Below are 24,656 nucleotides of genomic sequence, written 5' to 3' on the forward strand. Positions count from 1 at the left end.
TTCTAGGATTTTATCCACTTCTTCTAAGTTATCCAATTTGTTGCTGTATATATTTTTTGACAATTCTATTTATTCATTTTTAATTGAAGTACTGTTGACACACAGTGTTACTTTAATTTCAGGTGTACAACATAGTGATTTGACAAGTTTATATGTTACTCTATCCTTACCAGAAGTATAGCTACCAACCGTGACCATACAACACTGTAATAATACCATTGAATATATTCTTTACCCTGTACCTTTTATTCCTGTGAATTATTCATTCCATAACTAGAGGCCTGTATCTTCTACTCTCCTTTACCCATTTTACCTAATCCTCCACTACCCTCCCATCTGGAAACTATCAGTTTTTTCTCTGTATTTATGGGCCTGTTTCTGCTTTTTGTTTGTTTATTCGTTTTATTTTTTAGATTCTGCCTATAAGTGAAAGCATATGTTATTCATCTTTCTAGTCTGACTTATTTCACTTAGCATAATACCTGCTAGACCCATTCATGTTGTCACAAATCAGAAGATCTCATCTTTTTTAATGGCTGAGTAATATTCTATTGGGCATATATTTTGTATTTTTTTTTTAGTCCATTCACCTATGGATGGACACTTGGGTTGGTTCCATATCTTGGCTATAATAAATAATGCTGCAATAAACATAGGGATGCAAGTATCTTTTCAAATTAATATTTTCCTTTTTTTTGTATAAATACTCAGTAGCAGAATTACTGGATTATATGGTATTTCTATTTTTAATTTTTTGAGGAACCTCCATACTGTTTTCCACAATGGCCACACCAATTTACATTCCTGCCAATAGTACACAGGAGTTCTTTTCTCCACATCCTCACCAACACTTATTATTTCTTGTCTTTTTGATTCTAATCATTCTGACAGGTGTAAGGTGGTATCTCATTGTGGTTTTGATTTGCATTCCCTTGATGATTAGTGATATTGAGCTCCTTTTCATGTGCCTATCTTATGGGCACACAATTGTTTATCATGTTCTCTTACCATCATTTGTATTTCTGTGGTATCATTGTAATGTCTCCTCTTTCATTTATAGTTTTATTTTTTTTTTTTTTTTTTTTTTTTTTTTTAGTTTTATTGATTTGAGTCTTTTCTCCTTTGTTCTAATCTAGTTAAAGGTTTGTCTATCTTGTTAAAGGTTTGTCTTTTTAAAGCCAACTATTAAGGTACCTGGGTGGCTCAGTGGCTAAGCCACTTCCTACTCCGCAGGGAGTCTCCCTCTCCCTCTTTCCCTCCCTCTGCTGATGCGTGCTCTCTCTCTCTCTCTCTGAAATAAATAAGTAAAATCTTAAAAAGAAAAAACCCAACTTTGAGTTTTGATGATCTTTCCTATTGTCTTTGTAGTCTCTATTTCATTTATTTCTGCTTTAATTTTTATTATTTCCTTCCTTCTGCTAACTTTTGGGTTAGTTTGTTCTTTTTCTAGGCTCTTGCAGTGCAAAGTTAAATTGTTTATTTGAGATCTTACTATTTTCTCAATGTAGGCACTTACTTCCCTGTTAGAACTGCTTTTGCTACATCTCGCAAGTTTTCATAATTTTTGTTTTCATTTTTGTCGGCCTCAAGATTTTTTTTTATTTTCCTTTTGATTTCTTTAATTCATTGGTCATTTCTGATTCAGTAATTTAAGTCTTCACTCTTATTTTCTTAGTCCATTTGTAGCTAAATTTTTGTTAATATTTTTTATTTCTTCGAAGAACCAACTTTGGGTTTCATTGATTTTCTCTATTGTTTTTCTATTCTGTATTTCAGTTATCTCTGTTTCAAGTTTTACAGTTTCCTTCCTTCTGGTATCTTTTTGTTTAGTTTCTTCTTTTTCTAGTTCCTTAAGTTATAAAGTTAAGTTGTTGATTTGAGATCTTTCCTTCATTTTTTTTTTTTTTGAGATCTTTCTTCATTTTTAAAATAAGTGTTTACATCTATAAATTTCCACTTTAGCATTTGCTTTCACTGTGCCCTTTTTTCTCCTCCTCCATTTTTCTCCTTTTTGCAGCCAGGAAATCAGACAATAGCTTCTGTATCCTTATACTTTCAACCTTAATTCATTTCTTACTATTCTGAAGCATATCTTCAAGTAATTTATTTAGGAAGGTTATCTTTGTAGTGGTATTTTTCTTATTCTGTCTGCTTGGTGATGTATTTCTATTGACCTTCATGCTTAATTGGCATCTTCTCTAGGTAAAGAATGCTACCTCAAAACTCTATTGATTAAAAAAAAAAAAAAAAAACTCTACTGATATTGTTCTGTGCCTTTTTGATATTAGGGCTGAGTACAAGGTCAAGATGGTTTTATCTTTCTCTGTAGTCATCCTACTTTTTCATTTTGCTTTTAGCTTTCAATGTCTTTGTAATTTTAAATGCTCACAATGATTTATCTGGAGGAAAATCCATTTTCTTAAAGTTTTTTCGACAATCTGAATCCTTTAAATTCCTTTATAGTGTTCCTTTCAGTTCATATTCATCAAGAAATTTCTTTTCTTCTGAAAATAGTTTCTATTTTAGATGAATTTTATGTTTCTCAAGTGCATCTCTTAATATTAGGATACTGCTCTTTTTTTTTCAGGCCTCTATTTCAGGAAACTTCTCTTGGACCAATTTAATCTTTGCCTCTAGTAAGAATGAAATAATAAAAGCAGTAGTTTTTGTTTGCCTTCCTTAGTTGTGCAGCTCTCACAAGACTTTGCCACCTAAGTTCAGTGAAATCTCTATCATCTCTGTGGTGGAAATCAGTAGGAAGAGGCTGCTCACTCCCAACCCACATCCATAATAAATCATATTTTTCATTGTCTTAGTAAAACTGTAGAATATTCTTTATTCTATTTATAAATGCAGAGATTTTCTTTCTTTCTAATTATTTTATTTTCTAGATTTTTTGAGGGAATTTTAGGAGGGGGAATTTTAGTCAGTCTCATCTAACGTCAGGTCTGGAACTCAAGCCACTGAATTATGTTTAAAAATATATTTAGATGTAGGTCAGTGAATTCAAATGCAAGGAAATGGTTAAGTTTCTTCCACAAGTGTTGGCAAAATCTGTAGAAAAAAAGAGGAACAGCCTTTATTAAAGAAAGTTACAGGATATACAGTCATCAGGAGGAAGGCTTTCACAGGCGTGGAGGGGGTTGCTCCTCCTTCCACAGTAGCACAGACTAGTACAGACAGAGAAGAATCATTCCCAGACCTTAGCACAACAGCTGACGCAGCCAAGATGTATCTCAGATGGTGAGTGATCATTCTTATTATTCTTTGACGGGCAGTTTAGAGTTAAGTTACCTCAGGGGCACCTGTGTGGCTCAGTCGGTTAAGCATCTGCCGTGGGCTCAGATCATGATCCTGGAGTCCAGGAATCCAGCCCCAAATCGAGCCCCACATCGTCTCCCTATTTGGCGGGCAGTCTACTTCTCCCTCTGCCTCTCACCCCACTCTCGGTGCTCTCTCTCTCAAAAAATATAATCTTAAAAATAAAAAGGAGTTAAGTTACCTCAGCAGTAGGCTGAGGTTGAGGATGGTACTCTGTTTTCTGTCCTTCCTGCTCAAGAATGCTAATATGTATTAAGGGTATATTTATGCACAAACCAAAATCACGAACACCTGGGATAAAGAACAATCTGTGCTGTGAAAAATTAGATGAAGTCCTGGAAGCCATTCTCCCCTTCTGAGATCATCCACTCTATGTTGATCCTATAGTTCCAAGGAAGGGGATCTTTTAAAGAAATTTCTACTGAAGACGTGTTTCACTGCCACTCAAATTTAAGAATTACTTGGGGTGCACAGAAAGCTTACTGGTTTGGGTTTTTTTTTAAGTGATTAATTTTGATTTTGTAAATTTACTTTTTGAATAACTTTTTCTTTAAGATTATATTTATTTATTTGACAGAGAGAGAGAGAGAGTGAGAGGGGGAACATAAGCAGGGGAGTCGGAGATGGAGAAGCAATACTTCCAGCGGAGCAGGGAGCTGGATATGGGGCTCCATTCTAGGATCTGGGATCATGACCGGAAGGCAGATGCTTAAAAACTGAAACACGACTGAAACACGCAGTCTCCTCTGTTTTTCAAATAATTTAGATGTTCCAGTTGTTGATTTTAAGAATCAGAAATGTAAATGTCTGCATAAGCATTACAAAGTCTAGAGAGTAAATTTTGTGTATAACAAGGCCAGTTTGGCCCCGGAGGGGGGCAGAGGAATGAGTTAGAGAAGGTAGGAGAGAAGTCAAGGCAAAGGAATAGGAAAAAGAGGTGCAAGAAGAAAATGCAGAAGCCAGAAAATGAGTCACAAACAGGCCATGGGAGATTCTGAGCAGGATGAGGTAGTAGAAAAAAGTAAAGTAATAATTCATTTAGCTCCCCAGTATTGAACATACATGATGTATTATGTACTTCATTCATGATATGTCATTGGATTTTAATGTTCACAATGACTTAGACAGATAATATCTGTTTTATAGATAACTTAAAGAGCCTAAATAACTTGCTAGGGTCACACTGCTCATATAGGAGTGAAACTAAAATCTTTCTTGCTGCTTTGCTCTGTGCCACAAGTTTTCCTCACATGTGGCACACCCCCAAGGCTGTGACTTACTGGAAGCGGTCACATCTACCCTCCAGTGGAACTAGTTATTATTTATTATTGTTCTTTGAAAATCTAAGCAGCCCTCATCTACTCAGTGCTTACTGGTTCCAGAAATAGCTTTGCTGATTTTATTTCAGAAGATTAGAATTTAGTTTCTAAGTAGAGTCTTTTTTCTTGCAGTAGAATTTTGATGTAATACATATGTATGAAAAAAATTCAGAATTTATCCTTTTTGTGAAAATAGAGCAGTGATACCACTTGATTGCTATGTGCTATGCTAACGCTGCCTGCAGACATCTATAGAACCACAGGCCACTGTCTATACTGTTCTTGTTAAGATTCACTGTTTCACAACTCCTGAAAATTGATAATGAACAGAAAAATTTAAAATATAAATGACCAATAAATAATGTGGAAACTCATCAGAAATAAAAGAAATGCTAACTAAAACAGTGAAATATTATTTTTCTTTATCAAAATGGCAGGTTTCTTTTTAAAAAGTAACTAACATGCAAGGAAGAAGCCTACATGTTTCTAAGGAGGGAGGAACATTTATACCCTTATTACCTGCTTACTGTAATATAATCTTTCTGGGCAAAAATTTGGTGATGTAAATAAAAAACCCTTAAAATGTAAATGCCCTTTAACCAGGAAGTTCAAATTTAGGAAATTTATTATAAACACATAATCATAGGGGCACCTGGGTGGCTCAGTCAGTTAAGCATCTGCCTTCGCTCAGGTCATGATCCCAAGGTCCTGGGATTGAGTCCCATATCAGCCTCCTTGCTCAGTGGGGAGCCTGCTTCTCCCTCTGCCTGCAGCTACCCCTGCTCATGCTCTCTCTCTTTCACTCACTTGCTCTTTCTTTCTGACAAATAAATAAAATCTTAAAAAAAAGACATAATCATATATGTTTGTAAAAGTTCAGTGACATAAATATTTTTCTTATTGTTTCTAATAGTGAAAATCTAAGAAACAACTGAAATATCTTAAAATAGATAATTGGTTAATTATGGAATATCCATAACAGAATACCATGAACCATTAAAAATTCTATTGTAGAACAATTTTTAATGTGTTTAGCTAAAGAAAAGAAAGCAGAATTTACAGTGCTACTACTTTTATACATGAGGCCTGTATGTTCACAATGTTAATCAGAAGTACAGATGTTTTCTATTTTCTACTTTGTGCTTTTGAACTTGGATCACATCTGCAGGCAGAAAAATAAAACTAGATAATTAAAAAAATAAATCAATACTTGGCTTCTCTCAGAAAAGCAGATGGCTGTCTAGTGCTAAGTGATCACTCATAATTTGTGGAATTCCGTTTTTAGGGTTTTGGTCTTTTGTGTTTAACTTTTTTCTCACTTGACTCCTCTTCAAAATACACTCACAAGATCCTGGTTTTCATAGAATGTTCTATGTGGAAAGACCAGAGTGCTTACTTCTGCAGTTTATAGCTGTGATGGCATGGCTCTAGAGTGAGCTGTATATTGGAAGGAAGGCCAGGGCAGTGGTTAAGGGGCCATGCTTTGGAACCAGAATGCTGGGGCTTGAATCCTACCTTCTCCTGCTTTCTGGCTGTGTGATCCTGGACAAGTTGCTTAAAAATTGTGATCCTCAGTTTCTTACCTGTACAGTGGGGATAAATGTGGTAAGTCATAAGTGGTTGTGAGCGATAACCCATGTAAAGTGCTTAGAGTCTTGCACTGATAAGTACTTAGTAATTATTATTTGTTGTTTTTATTATGGTTACTATTAGGATTAAGAAATAGAGGGGAAGTGTTTCATCCAAGATTACACAATTACTCAATGGCAATGCTAGAACTAGAATTCAGGAAGGTTTTCTTCAACAAAAGTGTGCAGTACCCTCTGGGCCTGTTAAGACAGGCTGGGCTTCCAGTGAAAGTGACTTGCAATAGACAGAGCCCAAGGATAAGGCCAGCCACTTCCAAAGAATGACCCTGATCCCAATGAAAAGACAAATACTAGAAAGGAGGGTGAAGCTAGGAAAACAGGGAGTCAAATTTAGGTGCAGGGGTGAAGGCAGGAGCAGAGATAGTGTAGAAGAGAAGAGATGGCTCAGGGATCTGCTGGGGCTTTTATAGACCTCCAGCTGTGGGTTTCATGGTGGGTCAACATGGTTTAAAGACCCAAGGCCTGGGTGATTGAATAGACAGATGCGGGGTTGGGGGGTGCTGCAAGTATAGCTATGAGAGGGTGCCTGACAGCTAGTAATAACAGAGGATGAGGTGGAAACTAGGAGGGGCTAGACCAAGGAGACCCAGAGCCCAGGTATCCTGCTGTGGTTATCTCAAAATTACAGCCTAAGTTTGAAGAATAATAAACTAGCAAAAATATGATAATATTTGCTTTAAAAAATTCCTCTGACAGCAGAGCACAGAACTGATTCAGGTGATAAGGAGATTATTCAGGAAACTATTGGCATAATCCAAGGAGAGTTGTTGAGGATGTGAAACCAGGGCAGTTATGGTAGGACCAGAGAGAAAAAGATGCTAATTAGAAGATGTTTAAGCACAAGAATTGACAGGATTTGGTTTCTGAAAGATGTGGAGCTTGGAAGGAGAGATCTAAGTACACAGTGGCATCCTTCATAAAATGAGGGATATAGGAAGTGGATGGGGTTTGAGCCAGGGAGAAGAGACGACTAAAGGTGTGTTCATTTTTGAACATGCTGAATTTGAGATCCTGTGAGCAACTGGATGGTGATGCCCAAGTAGACAAGTGAATATACAGGTGCAAAGCTCAAAAAAGAGGTACAGGTTGAAACAGATATTAACAGTATTCATCATAAGTATAGGTGAATGCTGAAATTCTCCTTGTGGGTGAGATCACTGGGCAGAGAGGATGAAAGAGTGAGAAGAGGCCAAGGATGGAACCTGGAAAACCTTGACATTTAAGGAAGAGATGAGGATGAAGAGTCCACAATAGACATCACAGAATGACTACAGAGATTAAAGCAAAGCAGGAAAAAAGTGATGTCATAGAAACCAAGGGAGGAGATAGATGCAAGCAAAAACAGGACATCCCCAGGGAAAGCAAACTGTATTTACCAAACTTCTACATGGAACACATGAGCTACAACAGAAAAAAAATCAATCTAATGACTAAATGTTAATGATTGAATTGTGTTCCCTCAGAATTGATATGTTGAAGTCTTAACCCCAGTACCTCAGAATGTGACCGTATTTGGAAATAAGGTCTTCACGGTAATAATCAAGTCAAAATGGGGTCATGAGGGTGCCCTAATCCAAGATGATAGGTGTGCTGATAAAGAAAAGAAAATTTAGACAGAGAAACATGCATAGAGAGAAGACAATGTGAAGAGACATGGAGAAGAAGGCCATTCACAAGCTAAGGAGAGAGGCCTAGAATAGATCCATCCTTCACAACCCTCAGAAGTATCCAGCACTGCTGACACCTTCAGTTAGGACTTCTGGCTTCCAGAATTGTGAGACAATAAACTTGCGTTGTTTAAGCCACAGTTAGTGGTACTTTGTTGCCACAACCCTAGCAAACTAATTTACTTGGTGAGTGTGCATAATACATTGGTGAGAAGAGTGCATGTGGCCAGAGAAAGAAACTGGGTGTATAAGGAGGGAGGGAAGATAAAGGATTATGTCACCTAAGCTAAGAGAAGGAAAATATTTCACAAAGCAGAGGGTAGCCACAGTGTCAAATTCTGCAGAAAGGTAAAGTAAGAGAATGACTGAAAATATCAGTCCTGAGGCCTTTGGTGACCTTTGCAGAGATCTCCCAGCTAAGTAGAAGGAGTAAATCATAGAGCTGGGAATACAGAGACAGCACATGGGCCACTCCTGTAAACATTTGGCAATGAGAGGAGACCTCCTCTCTGGACCAAACTCACCTCCGCTGTTCGTAACAGCCACATGGAAACAACCTAGAGTCCAGTCAGCCAGACCTGGAGTTTTCCTTCTCCTACTTTAATTGCTAAACACAGGGAGTGGAAAGCAGATATTTTTTCCCACCAAACTGGTTTGAGAAGGCTTTCAGGAAGAAAAGGATTTTTGCAGCTATTATTTTACAAATTAGATTTTTAGTACTGACACAGATTCCATTCTATTTTGTAAAGCTGTAAGCAAGTCGTTATTTGAGACTTCTCAGAGCTGAAGACTGCAGTGAATCTGGTGATGTAAAAAAGAAACACAAACAGAATTTTGGGGCTCACTCATAATTTAAACAGAACAATATAGTAGATTTGGAATAAAGAAATATTAAAGCAATCTCTTAGAAAGTTCTGAAGTCAAAATGAGCCTAAATTTGCTTTCTATAGTCTCAGTTCTATATTATCTATCTTATACTATCTAATGTCACAGTTCTATATTATAGGGGATCAAATTAATCTGATTTGACTGTACTGAAAGATCTAATAAAAGTAATAAGGAATTAATAGTTAAGTAAACCAATTAGTAATATCAGCCAGGAACTAACCATGGGATAAAATCTGAAAAAATACCCAAAAGATAAACCTAGATCATCACCCTCATGTTGCAACTATTTTCAACTAGAAAACAATACCAAGAAAACAATAAATCTTTATCAAGAACCTGATTGTTTTAAGGAACTGTAAAATACAGGGAAAATATAGCCAACAGGTAATCTTTATAGTGTAATCAGGAAGAGAGAACAACAGTTACAAAATGACAAAAGCATGGAACACTATATCAAAAACTAACAATGTACCGTATGGTGACTAACATAACATAATTAAAATAAAATGACAAAAGCAATCCAATGCAATTAATAATTAAGCTATTTTAAAGAAAACATATAAATGACAAAAAAATGATCCTCTTTGCTAGGTATTAAAGAAATGCCGATTCAAGCTCCAATGAGATGTTTTCATTTATCATATTAAACAGTAAACAGATGAACAATCCAATTTGATATTAGGCAAGAGATATACAAAGGCATTTTCTCAAAGAGGATATTCAGATGACAAATTCAAATTCAGTCTTGAAAAGATGTTTAACATCATTAGCCATTATGAGAATGAAAATTAAACCCACAGTGAGATATCACTATACACCTATTAGGACTGATAAAAAAAAATAATGGTAACATCAAATGCTTGCAGAATGCAGAGAAACTGGATCATTCATATTTTGCTGTTGAGAGTGTAAAATTGTATAGCCACTCTGGAAAATAGTTTGACGGTTTCTTATAAAACAAAACATACACTTACCGTATGACCCAGCAGTTGCAGTCTTGGGCATTTATCGCAGAGAAATAAAAAAACCTATGTTCATACAAAAACCAATACATCAATATTCATATCAGACTTATTTGTAATAGTCAAAAACTGGGGGGAAAATATCCATCATTGAGTGAATGGTTAAACAAACTATGGTACACATGTACCATGGAATACCACTTAGCACCAAGAGGAAAGAACTACTGATATATGCAAAAACTTGGATCAATCTCCAAAGAATTATGCAAAGTGAAAACGCCAATCCCAAAATGTTATATATCATATGATCCCATTTATATGTCATTCTTGAAATAACAAAATTATAAAGAAAAAAAAAGCAGATTGGTGGTTTAGCCATGGGTGCTGGAGAAAGGAGGAGGTATGCAACTACCACGGTTAGCACAAGGGAGCCTCGCGGTAATGGAATATTTCCTTATTACATGAATGGCAGTTGTTACATGAAATTACACATGTGACTATTACAAATAGAACTACACACACACACACACACACACACACACAGATGAATGCACATAAGACATAAAACTGGTGAAATCTAAGAAATCTCTGTGGACTATACAAATGTCCATTTCCTGGTTTTAACTGTTGTACCGCAGTTATACAAGACGTTATCTTTGGGGGGAAACGTGAAGGGTACACAAGACCTCTTTATACATTTTTCCCAACTTTCTTGGCATCTTACATTAATTCAAATATAAACATATAAAAAAGTAATTTAAAGATATAACTCAACACCCAAAAGGTAAATAATCCTATTAAAAAATGGGCAGAAGACATGAACAGATACTTCTCCAAAGATGAACAAATGACCAACAGACACATGAAAAGAGGCTCAATGTCACTCTTTATCAGGGAAATGCAAATCAAAACTACAATGAGATATCACCTCACACCTGTCAGAATGCCTGCAGTAAAAAACACAAGAAACAGGTGTTAGCAAAAATGTGGAGAAAAAGGAACCCTTGTTCACCGTTTAGCGGGAAAGCAAACTGGTGCAGCCACTGTAGAAAACAGTATGGAAGTTCCTCAAAAAGTTAAAAATAGAAGCTCCCTATGATCCAGTAATTGCACTACTGGGTATTTACCTCCGATATACAAAAACGCTAATTTGAAGAGATACATGCACCCCTGCTTTTTGCAGCATTATTTGCAATAGCGAAATTATGGAAGCATCCCAAGTGCCCGTGATAGATGAATGGATAAAGAAATGGTGTATATATGTGTACATTGGAATATTACTCAGCCATAATAAAAAAAAATTAAATCTTGACGTTTGCAACAACATGGATGGAGTTGGAGAGGATTATGGTGAGTGAAATAAGTCGGAGAAAGATGAATTCCATGTGATGTCCCTCATATGTGGAATTTAAGGAACAAAACAAATGAGCAAAGGGAAAAAAAGAGAGAGAGAGACCCAGAGAGAGACAAACCCGTAGATTTTTAACTACAGAGAACAAGCTGATGGTTACCAGAGGGAAGATGGGAGGGCGATGGGTGGAACAGGTGATGGAGATTAAAGAGTACACTTATGATGATCACTAAGTAATGAGTAGAACTGCTGAATCACTATATTGCATACTTGAAACTACTATAACTGTATATTAACAATACTTGAATCAAAATTAAAAACTTAATTTAAAAAAGTAATTTAAAGAAACCCAAAATGTTTGTCTTCACTAAATATTAAAGAAATGCTAATGCAAATGTTTTTATTTATCAAATTAACAATGTATGTTTCATTGGGGGCAGAGATAATAATGCTAATGAGGGGGCACCTGGGTGGCTCTGTCATTTAAGTGTCTGACTCCTGATTTCAGCTCTGGGCATGGTCTCAAGGTTGTGAGATTCTCTGTCTCCCTCTGCCCCTCCCCTGTTCACTCTCTCTCTCTCTAATAATAATAGTAATGAGTGTACAAGAATAATAGTACTTTCATATACTATTGATTGTGGGATTATGAGTGACTATAACCCTTCTGGAAAGCAATTTGCCAGCCATAAGAAGCTTAAAAATGCCTAAAAACACCTATTCTGGCCAACTGCCTATTTCTCTATTCTTAATAATTTTTCAGTTCATTCAACACCTTTATTCCAGGCCCTTGACTAAATATTAGAAATATGCCAAAATGAGTAACATGATTTCTCAAGATAAATATATCAAATATGATGATTTTTTAAAAATAACAGTGAAGTCTGCAAGGTTCCACAGAACAAGGTAGCTGCTTTCCATTTGTCTGTAGGCAGTATGTCTTGGCTAAGTGCCAGAGTTCTGAGTCAGTCTGACTGGTGTCAAATAATAAGTAGTTAATAAGTAGTTCTCTGTTTACTAGCAGTGTCACCTTGGGGAAGCTACCTCAACCCCTGAACTTCAATGCCTTCATCTGTAAAATGTGGCTATGAGCACTTACCAATACCATGAAGCTTTGGGGAATTTATAGTGGATGTGAAGTCTCGTGGAAATAAAATATTTCAGTCTTCACATTCTTTTCTTTAAATCTATTTTCTATGTTTTAAGTTGTCTTAAATTTCTTTAGCTTTACCTTTTCTGATTCACTTCTAGCAAATGGATTCACTAGAGTAAATCTCTAATTATAGATAAAAGAAGGACAGGCTCAGTGCAGGTGAATAAGGTGAAAGCCAAACAACAAAGCCACCTAAAATATATTTTATGTAAGGTAGGATGCCAAAAACATTAAAATATAATCCTGTTCCATAGCTGGTAATTACCTATGTCTTTACAAAGCTATGAAAGCCCTGTTCTAGTCTTCTGGACTTCAAATATGTTACATCTGCTAATGTCTGCTCTTAATTTATAAAGACTTCTTTGCTTATTAGTCATCATGGGTAACGTATTCAAATTTGCACTTCTAATTCTAGAAGATATATAAACTACCACTTTTGTTTATCATAAAAATGCTTATTCCTCTTCTGTAATAATTTCACCTTTAAAGATACAGATAAATAATAAGAGACATGGAAAAAATTTATGTACAAAAATGTTTATTATAGCATTATTTAATATGATGAAAAATAAGAATCAAGCTAAATTTTTCATAGTAGGTGAACAGTTAAGTAAATTAAAACTGAAGTTGGTGATAATGATGATGTGTGTGTGTGTGTGTGTGTGTGTGTGTGTGAGTGTGTGTGTGCACGTGTTGATGACTTTTTAATGATAGAAGGACTCATAAGGCTATGGAATCATAAGGGAAATAATGCATAGAAACAGCATAGCAAGCAAGTATGTCAAAATAATCATAGTGGTTACCTCTAGATTGGTGAGATTGCAGAAATAAGTTTTTTTTTTCCTTTGGAATTGCTAAATCTACAGTGAATTTATATGGTTCTGCTAAGCAGGATGAAATCAAGTTAAAAAGCAATCTAGTGGTGAGGTATAGTCTCTAAGTCAGGAGTGGCAAATGTGGAATGCCTACAGAGACCCTCAGAAAACAGAAGTGTGAAGCAGGCCTATAGTTTATTAGACCCTCGTGGCACATGAATGGTGGAAACTTCATTACACAAGCAGATGAGTCCCATGTTGAGCAATACTGCTGGTCACCATTCTGTTGTCCTGTGTGCAGGAGTCTGGTCCAATACAACCTAATCTTATTGACAGGAGTTAGGAAGGTAGACTTATAGGTGAAATCTCCTGATTTTTTACACATTGTCTGGAGGTGTGGGTTTGGCTCAGGCCACCAGTTTTGACCTCTGACCTCTGTTAGTGCAACAGAGATTGAGAGGAGAGTGAGATCACTGTGGAAGGGAGGGCTTAAGAACATATCACATTCTGCATTGTAGTGAATCAGAGCTAGAAAAGAGGAAGCTAAGACTATTAGCTTTTTCATTTATTCAATAAAATTTTATTTAAAGTTGAGAAAATGAAGATGAATCAGATAGAGATCCTACTTGGCAGCTACTAAGGGAGAAGGTCTCACCATAGCTAACATTTCTTACCACATGGCAGGCATTATGGCATACTATACCACATCATTAATATTTCATTTAATCCTTACAAATCCAGGAGGTAGGTAATATTATTATCCCCCATTTTCCACAAGTGAAAACTAAATTTTAGAGATGTTAAATAATTTGTCCAGGTCACATAACAGATACAGAATCAGGATTCAGGACCCCAGTCTAATTCTAGACGAAAGCTCTGAACAAGCATTATGAGAGCATATATTATGGGAGATCAGGGGAGGATGAGATTTCCCTTAGCAGCAAGACAGATCTGTGGGTGGAAAGATTTGTGCTCAGAGAGAGCTGTATTTGTGTCAGGGTCCAAAACAAGCTCCGGCAACCAAGTGATAAAGCTGAGGATTAGGGAGCAATGGGTCTGGCACAGTGGGTGAAAACTAAAGGTTGGTAGGCCAAAAATAGTATACACATAGACTATAATCTTTAAAAATTATTACTCAACCATCAGAAAGGATGAATACCCGCCATTTGCATCAACATGGATGGAACTGGAGGGGATTACGCTAAGTGAAATAAGTCAAGCAGAGAAAGACAATTATCATATGGTTTCACTCATGTGTGGAATATAAGGAACAGCCTGGAGGACCATAGGGGAAGGGAAAGAGAACTGAATGAGAAGAAATCAGAGAGAGAGTAAAACCATGATGGACTCTGGACTCTGGAAACCAAACTGAGAGTTACAGAAGGGAGGGGGGTGGGAGATAGAGTAAAGGGGTGGTGGGTACTAAGGAGGGCACAAGTGGTGATGAGCGTTGGGTGTTATACGCAACTAAGGAATCCTTGAACACTATATCAAAAACTAATGATGTACTATATGTTGGCTAATTGAGCATAATAAAAATAAATTAATTAATTCAAAATACAAAAATAAAATTAAAAATTAAATTTAAAAAACTAAATTATAATTCATTACCTATATTTTAAAAATCTAGAGAATTCACATAAATCAGAATACCTGGTAACGCTGGACCCACATTCCCATGTTTTTAAGAACTGGTGATCTGGAAGAGGCTGCTCAACTGCCATTGGGGTATAAGTTCTCCTTCTACTATGTGGACTACTTTGCTCATTGATTTCCATTACCTGCCAGGACCCTGCAGGCACTGGAGTCTAAAAGCCTTGGCCTAGTCAGTGAGACATCAGTAGGTGGGAAGGAATAACCAAGTAGAATAAGATAGGAGAGAGCTGGGAGTTACAGAAGCTAGGGGTTTTGAGAATGTGAACTCAGCAAGACACTCCCCGCCAGGACCCGAGATCCTATGGCAGAGAGCCTTGACCTTTTCCCTTCTGACCGGGCTGGAAGTGGTCCCAGGATCTTTGCTTGGGATTGGAAGGAAGTGGATTGGTAGAGAGAGGGGAACTGCATTGAGGGCTCAGTAGAGAAGTGGAAATTTGAGGGACATAGAGAATTTAGACAGCAGGGAGCAGAGAAGTTAATATGTCCATGCAGCGGCTCACCCAAGATTCTGTTTTCAAGAGAATTCTCTGGCTTATTAAGTGTTCATGGTTGCCAGGGGGAAAAAAGTTAGAAAAAAGAAAAAAAAGGAAAAAGAAAACAAATGCAAACTCAGTCTCTATAATGCCTCGAGTTGTGTTTTCACACATACAGGCAGAGTGATCCCTTTACACATCACTTAGGTATTGATCTGAGGGTCCTATTTAGTTCTGGGATACCTCAGGAAAAACATCTCCTTGGATTAAAGGAACTTTGGGCAGGTTACTTACTTCTCTAAGCCTGTTTCTTCATCTGTTAGAGGGTTTAATAGTTCCCCATTTTCAGAGGGTAAGGATTAAGTGAGTGAATGGAGGAATACGAAATATACAGCTGAGAGCAGGAAGGAATAAGTGATTGCTGTGATGGTCAGCGGTGGGGCTGGGAACCTTATATAGGTGTTGTCCCTGAATCTTTATAATAACCATATAAATTAGGTATTATTTTCCCCATTGAAAAAAATGAGGAAATTGAGGTTTAGAGAGGTTTAGTAACTTACTCAAGGTTGCAAAATTAGTAAAATGTAGAGTGGAGAGATTTACTTAAAAAGAGCCAAACCACATCAAAAAAGTACACTGACATTCTAATGATAGTCATATAGCATTATCAGCTAGAAATGAAAATAGATTCAATTCTATATCCTGCTAAAACCTTGAGATCACCAGCACTATGTCCCTAGGCAAGTGGCCTAACTTCTCTGAAACTCAGTTTCCTTATCTGTAAAACTTTGTACATTTATTGTATAGATTAAATGAAGTAATGCACAAAAAGTACTTAACAGAATAGCTAGTTTATAAGTGATCAGTTAGGGGTGAAAGGGTGGCTCAGTCAGTTAAGCATCTGCCTTTGGCTTAGGTCCTGACCCCAGGGTCCTGGGGTGGAGCCCTATGTTGGGCTCCCTGCTCAGCAGGAGCCTGCTTCTCCCTCTCCTCCTCACTTGTGTTCTCTCTCTCTCTCTCTCTCTGTCACTATCTGTCTCTCTCTCTTTCAAGTAAATAAATAAAAATAAAATCTTAAAAAAAATAAGTGATCCAGTTAACAGATATTAACTTTAATATTTACTAGACCAGCACTAAGTATCAGGAATGCAAAAGGAATTAAACATGTTTCCTGCCCTTGTGGAAGTCAGGACAGGACATCTCTGTGAGTAGTGAAATTTTAACACAAGGAGGAAGCTGTCCTAATGAAAGAATAAATGACATAATTTGGGAGGGAGGAAAATACAGATATGGTGAAAAAGGAGGGAAGGATGGCAGGGAAGTTTCCAGCTGTGAACTATGGAGTGATCTGGATCTCAAAGTAACAGGGGAGTTTTCCATACAGAAAAAGCAAGAAAGACATCCCCGGCAGAAGGAATAGCTTGTGCAAAGGCAAAGAATGCAGAAAGTCCTGAAACGTCTAGGAGGGCCAAGGGACAGTGAAACAGTTCAAGTGTGATTACAAGGTAAGTTATGTGGGTTGACTGATAAAAGCAGAAGAGACAGGGTGCCTGGGTGGCTCAGTGGTTTAAAGCCTCTGCCTTCGGCTCAGGTCATGGTCCCAGGGTCCTGGAATCAAGCCCCACATCGGGCTCTCAGCTCAGCGGGGAGCCTGCTTCCTCCTCTCTCTCTCTGTCTCTCTCTGCCTGCCTCTCTATTTGTGATCTGTCTGTCAAATAAATAAATAAAAATCTTAAAAAAAAAAAAAAAAAAGCAGAAGAGAGAAGTTGGATTTTGGCTCTGAATGGCTTTCTGTGTCTTCCTAAGAAGTACGGCCACTAGCCCCTGAGGGAAAAGGGAGCAAGTCTTCAAAGCAAGGAAGTTTCATAATCAGATTGCTTTTGGTGAAGGGTAGTGATAGGGTAAAGAATAGTGAAAGGGAAACAGCCAGGAGGCTATTACAGTAGTCCAGACAAGAGGTGACAGAGACCCCAAAACTGGCCACCGATGAATTGGGAGTGGGTGGTGAGGAAGACGAAGTGAAGGCTGACATAAACACAATGTGTGAAATCCAAGGTATGAAAATGGCTCGCTCCTTACTTACCACAGTCATCCCAAAGGACCAAAACAAAAACACAGAAAACCTCTTTTAAAAATAATCTCTTTTGTTTGTATGCAAATAGGCCATGCACAGTGAAAGTGCAACTCAAGTATGATGACAAATACAATATTTTGTTTCCAATACATGAATCGCAAAGATTGGTTTACAAATGCTGTCCTTCTTAAGAACACCAACCCCTTGCATTAAAATTTTAGCCGACCAGCACAAGGCTTATTTGAGATTATTTCCCACCTTAAACCAGATTTGAGGAAAGCTATTTAAGACACTCTTCAAAAGAAGCTATCTTTACTCCTATGGCTGAAAAGTAGGAAGAGTGACATCTTGTTTTACTGGAAAATTTCTTCCAAGTAGCAACATGTCTGTGTGGTGATGGACCCTTAGATTCTTCCAGATAAAGGCATGTGAAGGGAGCTGCAAAATTACATCTCAATGTTTCTGCACCATCAATTTGAAAATTGCAAATCCAGCTTAATAAATGCATATTTTAAGGGTTCCCAGAAGTCTTACGTGCATTGCTTTTGGTTACAGAAACGCCACAGGGAAGTGAGCCTTTGAGTGTGCAGTGCTCCCCTCCTTCAACCCTCTTGTGAAATGGAAGCTTTAAAAAATCCAGTGGTTTTTTATTTTGTTTTGTTTTGTTTTTTAAAAGCTTAGTCATATTGGCTGCGTTCTATATGCCCCAGCATATTTTATTTTACTTTGTAGAGCACATTTTATTTATGCTCTTATGTCAATATTTTGCATAAACAGGTGCTTTCACAGATCATGTTGCCATTTGTTAAAATGTGTTAGTTTTGTTATGTATTAGATTCCCTCCTCTGCATAAATAGGAAAAAGCATATGGACCTAACTCTTCAAGACACTTTTACATTTAGAGTATTACCTCATTTTATTTCTTCTAAGTAAGGTTTAAAGGAAATGGCAAATGTCCGATGCTTTCTGAAAGAAATGACAGTTTCTCAGAATGCGTAAGTGCAGACCCTTAAGCAAATGGGCCACTTTAAATTCAGAGATCACAATCTTCTGAATTTGGGTTTTGTGTTCCCAGGTAACCCTAAAGATTGAAAGGACAACAAATTTGGAATCATATGTTTACTTTGTTGAATTCTGAAATGTGCCGCCACTGGTGTTGCTAGTTTATTGGTTATCAATCTTTTAAACTTGCTGCTATATGTGTTTCATTCATCTTGGAAAGATTTTATATAGTTTTGTCATTTGTTAACTAATAAGTCATCTTTTGTGTAAACTCTCGGAAGTTCGGAGATTCTATGATTGTATTGTAAACATTACTAGATAGCTGTGTGTATTGTATGTATTGTAAACATTAATAGATAGAATTGTTAAGTTAGAAGTTAAGTATCACTTTAGTTTACCCTTCTCTCGAGTGAGCTCTCTACTGTGCCGTCCATGACTGATGGTCATGCAGACACAGGGACCATTTAAAATATGAACTGAAGAAGAACCAATATTTCTTAGAGAAGCCTACTCCTTTTTCTTCTTCTTTTCTTTTCTTTTCTTTCTTTCTTCTTCTTTTTTTTTTTTTTTTTTGGTATTTAAAACTCATTATTTACTACTTTTTAATTGTGTTATGTTAGTCACTCTAAAATACATCATTAGTTTTTTTTTTAAGATTTTATTTATTTATTTGACAGACAGAGATGCAGAGTAAGCAGAGAGGTAGGCAGAGAGAGAGAGAGGAGGAAGCAGGCTCTCCGCTGAGCAGAGAGCCTGATGCAGGGCTCGATCCCAGGTCGCTGAGATCATGACCTGAGCTGAAGGCAGAGGTTTAACCCACTGAGCCACCCAGGCACCCTACATCATTAGCTTTTGATGCAGTGTTCCAAGATTCATTGTTTATGCACCACACCCAGTGCTCCATGCAATACGTGCCCTCCACAATACCCACCACCAGGCTCACCCATCCCCCACCCCCTCCCCTCTAAAACCCAGTTTGGTCGTCAGAGTCCACAGTCTCTCATGGTTCATCTTCCCCTCTGATTTGTCCCAATTCACTTTTTCTTTCCTCTCTTACTCCATGTTATTCCTTATGTTCCACAAGTAAGTGAAACCATATGATAATTGACTTTCTCTGCTTGACTTTTTCTTAATTGTGACCTATACAACCTAGTTAGAATCTACCACGTGCTCTTAAGGAGTTATTTAATCACTAGTACACCCTACAAAACTGAAGTTGTTTATGTTGAAAATCACGCGGTGGTAGTCCCTTGACATTATTAGATTGGTCTAGGTCTCCTGCACTCACCTGCAGGCCCTGGCAGAGACCCTCTGCTTTTGCTCATCCTAGGACCAGCCCAAGGTCTATGCTCTATTAAAGCTGGCAAAGCATTTATTGAATGGATGAGGACAAATAAAAGTAGAAATTCCAAGCGGTGCAATTATGTCAGTGGATTTTGAAGTATTATTGGAAAATGGGAAATATTATTAAGATACAAAGATGGGTAGAAACAAATGTGAAGCGTACAATATATGTATTTGTTTGTCACTAGAGTCTATAGTTACTAGTCCCCCTGGACACCCTGGAACCACCCTGAAACTCTGCCCTGTCCCTTTTTTGATGTGTTTGTACACCAAGCAGGCAGGCAAGGTGGGAGGGGTGCTCTGGTTGTGGTCTTCCTACTATAATTCGAATTTCTAGTGTCCAGGGAGTGAGTTGTGAGTCCCTCAGTTCCCCAAGCTGCAGTCCTTCTCTGGGTTGCTTTCCTGATCTGGGTCCAGTTCCCCATTGGTCCCTGCGGCCTGTCCACCAGTGATGGGCCTTGTTCCATGGGGAGAAACAACCAAGTGTTTCCACCCACCACACTTTAGATATCCCACTTCCCAGAAACTCCCGATTCTGGGGGCGCCACAGCACACCTCCACCCCACTCTGCCATGTCTCTGCCAGACCCCCAACCCTTCCCAGAGCTTGGGTTTGGGATGGCTGGCTCCTTGCCGGCTGGGCTTGCTGTCCTTAGCCTGAGCTCTACGTGATGCCATGACCTTCATCTCCCCACTTGCCCATACTGCTAAAGGAACAGTTCGTCCAAAGACCACACCCATCCCGGGTACCACAGTACTTTTTCTAAATGTGCGCATCCTGATACTGGCCTTTTGACAATTTTTCCTTATCCTACCTTTTACTAAATGCTAATATAATCTTCAGTCCAAATAAATGTATCTTGTTGCTAAAGTTCGGATATGCTTTATTATGCCAACATTTGGTTTTGAGAGAAAGTGCAGACAAGGATCTGTTGCATTCACTTGATAGAATCTTATAAATCACTTGGTGTCCTTTGCCTTTCTGACTTCTCCTTAGAGGACACCTAGGCAAAAGTGTGTCACTGAGTCCTAGTTTCTGTGCTAAGAAGTTGATCAAATATAAATTAGAAACAATACATGTTCCCTCTTTCTTAGCATGCATGAATGATGGGAGTGAATTTGCATCATGAGAAAGTGAAAAAAGTAAGACACCCCAGGGCAGCTAGGGACACCAGCCCAGGACTAGAGAGGAGCCTGAGCTAGAGGTTGTAAGAGTGAAGGTCTCTCCCTACCTTGGTAACCTTCTTCTAGGATATAAGTATGGAGGCTGCAAAACTTTGGCTGAGAAAAAGAAGATTCAACCTCCAGTGCTTAACTGTATAAAATTGCTCTTAAATGTACGCTAACACTGTATCTCCCCCTCAAAGAAAAAAGAAACTTACTACGTTTCTAAGAATGTTCCTCCAGAAACATGGAACTGAAAGCTATTTTTTATTAATTTGGCCCTTAGAAAACAATGGGACTTTTTAATGTACCTAAGGAACTGACATAAAAACTTATGATTCTGCACGAGAAAGATGCAGAAAATGGCAAAATAGAGGGCAGAAATACAAAACTAGAGATGTTTTGCAGCAATATTTTATGTATGGTATTTGATTACAAGTGTGCAACATGGAGAAGTGAACAGTGGACTGTGAAATTGATGCTAATTTTCTTACCCACTAGTGGAGAAGCCCTCTAAAATATCATGTCATTAACTTAGTTGCTTTACCAGAAATCAGGGCATGTGGTTAGTGTGTGTGTGTGTGTGTGTGTGTGTGTGTGTGTGTGTGTAATTAAGAGACTTTATTTTTAGAACAGTTTTAGATTTACAGAAAAATGGAGCAAACAGTACAGAGAATTCCCACTTACTCTCTCCCCTGCACACAGTTTCCCCTATTATTACCATCTTGCATTAGTGTAGTATATTTGCTACAATTAATGAACCAATATTGTTAATTAAAACTCACACTTATATTAAGTTCCCTCTTTGGGTTCTACAGGTTTATGGGCTTTGACAAATTTAAAGCAAGTATCCACTATTACAGTATCATGCAGAAAGTTTTACTGCCTTAAAAATTTCCCTGTTCTCCACTATTCATCCCTCCTCATGATCCCTGGCAGCCACTGATCTTTTTACTGTCTCAGTGGTTTTGCCTTTTCCAGAATGTCATCTAGTTGAAAGTACAGAGGCTTTTGGGGTTGGCTTCTTTCATTAAACAATATGCATTTAAAGTTTGTCCATGTCTTTTCATGGCTTGATAGCTCAACTCTATTCATCGCCAAAGAATACCCCATTTCTGGATATATACCACAGTTTGTCTATCTATTCACTTACTGAAGGACATCTTAGTCACTTCCAGTTTGGGGCAACTATGAATAAATCTGTTATAAATATTCATATTTATATGAATATTTAATTCATGAATATATGAATTCATGACTATATGTCCATATGTGTGGACATAAATTTTCAACTCATGTGGGTAGATACCTATGAGTCTGACTGATGGGTAACATGGTAGGCTTAGGTTAAGTGGTGTAAGAAACTGCCACTATGAGTTCCAAAGTGCCTATATCATTGCATTCCCACCAGCAATGAATGCAAGTGCCCATTGTTCCACATCCCTGTCAGCATTTGATATTGTCAGGTGTTGTTTTTTTTTTAATTTTAGCCATTCTAATAGGTGTGTAGTAGTAGATCATTATTGTTTTAATTAATGATTCCCCTAATGACATATGATACTGAGCATTTTTTAATATGCTTATCTACCATCCATCTGTATATCTCCTTTAGTAAGGTGTATAATTCAATCTTTTGCCCATTTTTAGACTAACTTGTTCTTTTTATTGAGTTTTAAGAGTTCTGTATACATTTTGGATATCAGTCCTTTACAAGGTATGTGTTTTGCAAATATTTTTTTCCACTTTGTGGCTTGTCTTTGCATTCTCTCAGCAGTTACTGGGTTTATGCTTTTAGGAGGAAGGGTTTTAGGAATGCATTTTACAACAGCAGTAAAAGAAAAAATTTATAGCAAGTGTTTTACACTCTCTTTCAATCAGTACAAGGGAACACTGTCTGTGAATCCAGAAGAGTTTCAGTAAAAGGAAAGAGTCAGGTCCTGGGAGTGGTGGCTGGCTATTCTGCATTGTGAGTTTGTGCAGCAGGGCTGGGAACAAGAACAGAGCCATCCTGAGCTACATGACTTCTAAACTAAAAGCAGTTTTGGAACTATGTGTACGGTCTGAATTTCTATCCATGAATCCAAGTATGTAAGAAATAATCACTTTCCATATTTCCTTTCATTCAACTGAATCTCACCTGTGAGACCCATCCTGCCAGTTGGATAAGGGACTCCATCTTGATCATACAGGGGTGCCCTTCCCTTCCTGCAGCCAGCCAGAATTCAGGAAGCTTACTTAATGCCTGGAAATGGAGGAAGTGCTTCAAATCCCAAGGTTTTCGTTGCCTTAGGCAACCTTACCATCTGAAATATGGTAGTCTATGAATTCTGGCAGCTCTGCCCCCACGTTATAATGGGGATTGAAGTTATCAACTGATGCCTAGGGCCAAGTGTACTGTCTCTGTAGGTAAGAACCATACTCCCAAAGCTTTTACCCCCTTGGGAGCACTGAGAAGGGGGTGCTTGGATCCCACTGCTCACAGGACCCAAACACGTCTGCCCTTCCTTTCTCTTGTATCTCAAAAGCACTCTCTTTCTCTTCTAGGACACCTATATTTCTTCCATGGGCTTTCACCAGAGTCTAAATGTGTCTTGACTTTAGGTCTGTTCTGCTTTATCCCCTGCAAAAAATCTATGTGTCAAGAAATTTCAGAAAACAGAGGTGCCTGGATAACTCAGTTGGTTAAGCATCTGCATTTTGCTCAGGTCATGATCCCAGGGTCTTGGGATCGAGTCCCACTTTGGGCTCTCTGCTCAGCAGGGAGCCTGCTTCTCCCTCTCCCTCTGTTCCTCCCTCTGCTTGTGCTCCCTCTCTTTCTCTATCAAATATATAAGTAAAATCTTGGAAAAAATAAATCTTGGAAAACAAACACTAACATTTCAAAAAATAATGCTGCTACAGTTATTTGTGGAAACAATTTTGTCTTACATTGGAACCACCACAACCTAGAATATTTTTAGATTGCCTCTTGACCAGTGACCACAGGAAGCCATTTATGTATAGCAAACAAATATATAGCTGGAATTGGAAAATTTGGTTAAGTGTCTGATCTTTCCAAATGTCCACAAGTTTCTAGTTCTGCCCTTCCCCACCCCCAGAGTAGGTCCTAACTATGTGGTGCCAGAGGAATATCTCTTGGACACAGTTGAGCAAAAATATCAGGAAGGTATCTATTTCCCTGTCTCAGCTACCATCCATGGCCACTCCCCTCCTGCTGCTTTTTCTTGTAGCCTTGACCTCCTCAGACACAAGGACATCTGGGAGTAAGGCATGGAGGAAGCAGCCCCATACAGAAAGCAGCTTTCTGAGGTTACTAGTAACTTCCTCCTTAATAAACACAAGGAACTGATCTTCTTCATTTTGCTTAACCTCATCTCAGCATTTCATACTGTTGAACACCATCAGTGCTGAACCTTGTCCATTCTTGGCTCTGATGACCCTTGGGTAAGTCCTCCTTATCAGATTTTTGAGTAACACAAGGCTTAGAGTGATGACTAATACAATGAAAGACATGTATGGGATTCAGAGTAATTTTGATTGGCTGAACACTGACACATAAATAAGATGGGGCCAGGAGGTGTGATCTGTCCAATACAAATGTTTATAGGCTTATGTGATCTCTGACTCATTAGTGAAAGTCATCTTATCACTGTCTATTCCATTCCATGAGCCCTCTCTGAAAAGAGGTATGTTGATAAATTCAGGGAGTTAGGTGCCAGTGGGAGAACCACCAAGTTGATTAGGGTTCTAGAGACCACATCATATGAGGAACAGTTGAGGACACTGATACTTTTTAGCCAAGAAAAGAGGCTATTAAGGAAA

General features: G+C 38.0%; 1 protein-coding gene across 2 annotated transcripts in view; it reads left to right on the forward strand.

Moving 5' to 3' along the window:
• The first annotated feature begins 3,100 nt into the window (after positions 1–3,100).
• The window catches only part of LOC111155017 (CD86 molecule), a 67,111-nt gene continuing 45,555 nt past the window's right edge, over positions 3,101–24,656 (forward strand). The window contains exon 1 of one of the 2 annotated variants that reach the window (XM_022515017.1): positions 3,101–3,243. In XM_022515017.1, the coding sequence (XP_022370725.1) occupies positions 3,230–3,243 (14 nt within the window). In that variant the 5' untranslated portion in view covers positions 3,101–3,229. The remainder of the gene's footprint in view (positions 3,244–24,656) is intronic. The other variant, XM_022515016.1, reaches the window with a different exon arrangement.

The sequence above is a fragment of the Enhydra lutris genome, unplaced genomic scaffold, assembly GCF_002288905.1.
Source record: "Enhydra lutris kenyoni isolate GAN:26980312 unplaced genomic scaffold, ASM228890v2 scaffoldscaffold39, whole genome shotgun sequence".
Taxonomy (NCBI): domain Eukaryota; kingdom Metazoa; phylum Chordata; class Mammalia; order Carnivora; family Mustelidae; genus Enhydra; species Enhydra lutris.